This window comes from Palaemon carinicauda, chromosome 37 (assembly GCF_036898095.1).
Source record: "Palaemon carinicauda isolate YSFRI2023 chromosome 37, ASM3689809v2, whole genome shotgun sequence".
In the NCBI taxonomy this organism is placed as follows: Eukaryota; Metazoa; Arthropoda; class Malacostraca; order Decapoda; family Palaemonidae; genus Palaemon; species Palaemon carinicauda.
The window spans coordinates 47,044,830-47,049,829 of NC_090761.1; the positions used below are offsets into that span (position 1 = coordinate 47,044,830).

At 30.5% G+C, this 5,000-nt stretch overlaps 2 protein-coding genes across 5 annotated transcripts in view; one reads left to right on the forward strand and one right to left on the reverse strand.

Moving 5' to 3' along the window:
* The window catches only part of LOC137629620 (progranulin-like), a 110,450-nt gene that overhangs the window by 48,038 nt on the left and 57,412 nt on the right, over positions 1–5,000 (reverse strand). The window lies entirely within an intron of this gene.
* LOC137629621 (progranulin-like) overlaps positions 3,722–5,000 on the forward strand; it is a 22,027-nt gene continuing 20,748 nt past the window's right edge. Inside the window, exons 1-2 of the mRNA XM_068361123.1 lie at positions 3,722–3,849; positions 4,644–4,778. Of these exons, the coding sequence (XP_068217224.1) occupies positions 3,841–3,849; positions 4,644–4,778 (144 nt within the window). The 5' untranslated portion in view covers positions 3,722–3,840. The remainder of the gene's footprint in view (positions 3,850–4,643; positions 4,779–5,000) is intronic.

Consider the following 5,000-nt stretch of genomic DNA (forward strand, 5'->3'; position numbering starts at 1 on the left):
TATTATATGTATATATATGTATATATATATATATATATATATATATATATATATATATATATATACACAGTAGGGTCCCGAATTATGCGAGAATTTGGTCGATTAATGACCTCGTGTAAATGGAAAATCGCGAATTTCGAAACACAACTAACAGAAATAATTCCATTGCGGCCATGGCAACCAGCAATTTGCCTATTCAAATGTGTTTACTACCCATTTCCAATACTTTCTTTGTACTATACTGTATTTCTTTATAATATCAAATTGTTTTTGTAAATAAATAAAACATTTAATATACTTTAAAGTTCTAATAACTTGAAAAAGGGTTAAAATTACAACCAGGATAGGTGTAAACACCATATATTTCCCGTTATAACACAACCCAAAATACAAATTTTAATGTTTGTCATATCTATTGTATACTGTAATACAACTGGTGAATAGCAAAACCATCACTCTATAGACTAGCTTGTTGTATGATTGAAAATCCAGAATTATCAAAATAAAGGCGATTTTATATCATGCGTTTCCTAAACACGCTAAAAAGAACAATAGAAAACGACAACCAATGTTTTGTTTACGTTTATCTCTGATCACAACGAAGAAACAGACGCCTTTATACATCTGTGTTTTTTAATTGACAGCAATTTTACCAAGTATAGATTATATGTTGAATTTGTTATTACCAATGTTCTAATTATTTTTTATTAGAACTTTCAAATAAATGAAATGAATGCCATTTATGAAATGTTTTTCTTTATGATGCCGCCTGAAACGGAAACCTTCCATTTGTTTACGCTCCATCTTCGATCATAATAAACAAACGAATGCATTAAACACACATGATCTAAGTCATAACTAATGATATTACAAACATTTAGTAAACATTGTTATTACAAATATTTTACTTACCGTATCCATATAAATTCCTAAATTCGTAGCAAAGCTGGAAATTTTTTTTCCTTATGCGTTTAATCCACAATAGCAAACTGCCGCTAATGACAGAGTGATAACTTACGATAATTCTAAATTGTTACGAAAGATAATTGTCCATTCCATATCTAAAATACTTTTCCTAACTTCAGTTATAAGTCAACTTGTACCCACCTCAATTATGGATCCATATGCAAAAAAGGTAAAAGAAGAAAGTACTAGGCCTATTTTTAAAGTCACCGAACAATTAGGTTACCGCTATAACGTTCGATGTGAGAGAGAGAGAGAGAGAGAGAGAGAGAGAGAGAGAGAGATGGTTTCAAAGTACTAAACAATAAATATGATAGGTTATAACACATTGGTGTTTATGTAATATTAACTGTATAGATGGTTTGAATAAGTTAAGAAATGGTGTAAACAATTCTTTGTTATTGTATTCGCGCGGAAGCTAGACATCAGCTGATGTTATCACAGCCAAAAGTAAAACAAAAATAAGTTAGCAATACTCGATTTTTAAAACACACCCTTAATTTAACAACATAAGTACATGTTTTATTATAGCGCAATTGACATTTAAAGAGTAAAAATTTTCTGGAATAGAATGGTGTTTCCTAAAAAATAGTGGTTTGCGGACGAAATCGGTTACCGTATTTTAAGCTATGATTGAAATGGATGTATACACGGTATAATTTTTTCGTTTTGTATTTAATTGACACTTCAAGAAAACCGATTTTGGTTTCTTCATCTATTTGTAAGTATTGTATAACGAGAGAGAGAGAGAGAGAGAGAGAGAGAGAGAGAGAGAGAGAGAGAGAGAGAGAGAGAGAGAGAGAGAGAGATATATATATATTATGACGCAGAAGGTTACAGACCTAGAGCGAGAGAGAGAGAGAGAGAGAGAGAGAGAGAGAGAGAGAGAGATATATATATATATATTATGACGCAGAAGGTTACAGACTTAGAGCAGGGGAGGATGAAGGTGGGGGGAGTGATGAGATAGGCTGGGTGGACTCGCAGGGGAGACGGTAGGAGACGGGGGAAGGGGGGATTTGGTTGCCAGTGGCTAAAAATAGATTCTGAAAGACGGTAAAGGGAAAAACGAATCCCATCGAATAAACAGAATAAGGGAAGGGAATAAGATCCAGAGGAATAATAGATATAATGGAATGAAAATGACTAGATGGTGTTAGTTGTGATAAGAATAATTTAGATATTTGAAATAAGAGTGTCTGAGGAAGTATAGAAGGAATTCGTGATAAATATAGAGGAATATCAAAGGATACAGTTAGTTTGCATTAAAGGGTTTGTTATCGTTTATCGGCAGTGAATAGCCTAAACTTCGGTAACGAGTCTTCAATATTTTGTCATATTTTAAACAGTATACATTTGATTTGCAAACATTGGTTTTGAAGAGTAGACGGTAAAATAAAATAGAGAGAGAGAGAGAGAGAGAGAGAGAGAGAGAGAGAGAGAGAGAGAGAGAGATTTCTGCCATCAAATCTCTACTCGTGAAAACCTTGAACGCCCAGAGGGAAAAATAAGGCTTTTAAATATAATGTACTAAACAAAAATAATGCTTTAATATACCATCATTAACACTACCATTACAATTATCGTAAGGTTGGAGAAAGATAAAGATTACCGAGAACGTAACCACATTTCTGTTTACATTTTGTCAGCTGGACTCTCACAGTTAACAGTTGATTTCATTGTTGATGTGGAATTTTATCCTTAAATAGGCTATTCATTATGAAATTATGTTAATGAAATGTAATGTTGATATTGTTTTGTAACATTTATTTTAAATCACCGTATTTAGGGCTACCAATATACTTAAAAAGACAATAGATTTGATACATTTTGTAGTGCTTGACTCGCGAACTTTGAACAGCCTCGCAGACACAGAAAATTTATTTTTGAAAAATAGCGATCGCGGAAAAGGGGAATCGTGTAATTTGAACACGCTTAATTCGGGACCCTACTGTGTATATATATATATATATATATATATATATATATATATATATATATATATATATATATATATATATATATATATATATATATATACAGTGTGTATATATATATATATATATATATATATATATATATATATATATATATATATATATACACAGTGTGTATATATATATATATATATATATATATATATATATATATATATATATATATATATATATATATATATATATATATATATAGTGTATATATATATATATATACACTGTGTATATATATATATATATATATATATATATATATATATATATATATATATATATATATATGTATGTATGTATGTATGTATGTATGTGTGTATATATATAGTCGTACCTCTTCACGAAAGACTCTGCTTACGAAATTTGCAAGTTGCGAATGAGATTAAAATATTTTTTACTCACTTTACAAAAAATCTTTCATTTTAAGAAGAGAGACTTGCCAGCCAGGCCGAGAATAGTATAGTCACCCATCACAAAGAGTTGGAGAAAATGGGTTCAGACAACAGAAAGTAGGTAGTAGGTTGGCCAGGGCACCAGCTGCCTGTTATGTAATTTAATGTGGTGTTTTGTAGGGTTTGGAACGAATTAGGCAATTTGCATGCGAGATGTGATTCACAACACGAAAAAATCGCTTTACTATATACAGTATATATACAGTGTATATATATATATATATATATATATATATATATATATATATGTATATATATATATGTATATATGTATGTATGCATGTATGTATGTATAATCTTATTCCTCCATTTTTCAGCATGTGTCACTGAAAACAACAACAGATGTAAGTAGTATTATTTGCCCAGATGACTATCCATGCCCAGATGGCAATACATGTTGTCAAGTGGAGAGTGGCGATTATGGATGCTGTCCAATGGAAAAGGTTAGATTTTGTTACATTTGTTTTTTCTCTTACGTTTGAGAATAATACAAACTCTTCAACATATGATAACTTATTCCAAGTAATAATTTGACATAGGTGAAGAAACTTATCCCTCCCTCACTGATGTATTGGATGAATTGTATCCCGAAGAAACTTATCCCTCCCTCACTGATGTATTGGATGAATTGTATCCCACTTCATTTATACAGTGGCTGAAAAATACTCCCCTCGTCTTTTGCACAGTTCAACAGTTGAGAGAATTGATGTGTTGTAGTTATGAAAAAATAATTTGTTTAGGGTAGGGAAATATATTCAATTTATAGTTACTATCCGATAAATATCCTTATATTAAAAGTGGGTAATGCTGTCAAAATTTATAATTATGTAGTATTGTACCATCTATAAACCAAATGGGGTTTTGAATATACGGTAGAGAACCCTTCCTACACCATGTTAAAAGTTAAATTTCAACGTGTTTCCAGAAACGCCTAAATAAGATTGAATTAGCATTGGGGGCCTATGCTAATTCAGTATTTTATAGTTTGGTAAAGTCATAATGTCAGGCACAAAACTCACCTTAAGATATGAAAACATAAGTAGGCCTAATAAATAAAAATTGGTCATAAATATACTGTTCAATCTTATGAAACTTTGCAATACAGTAATAAAAAATATTACCTTATGGAGACGTCGTATCCATGAAACATTTCAAGATAAAACGTTGTGTTTTAGCCTGTAGTTGTGCTAATGTGTAATTCAATTACTGTAGGGTAATTATTTGATTTTATTTTTAGGCAACTTGCTGTGCAGATAAGGTACATTGTTGTCCCCATGGATACCGATGCTCAGATAGTGGATGTCAAAAGGAGTCTGAAGATTTTCTGTATCCTATGACCATTAATTCTACCAAACTACATAGAGATTCTAAGGCAAGTTTTTCTTTATGAATGGCCACAATGTTGATTTTTTTTTTTTTGTTATCCCAAAAACCTTTTAAATTAACCACTGTAAAAATTATTATAAAAAATGAAAGGTTGAAAAATATGTAATTTAAAATTTTCTTATTTCAATATGAGGTTGAGTATTTTACTTTTTGAAAACGGTCTAATTTATGTTAAATTTCAGATTTCTATTTGTTATTGCTTAAATTT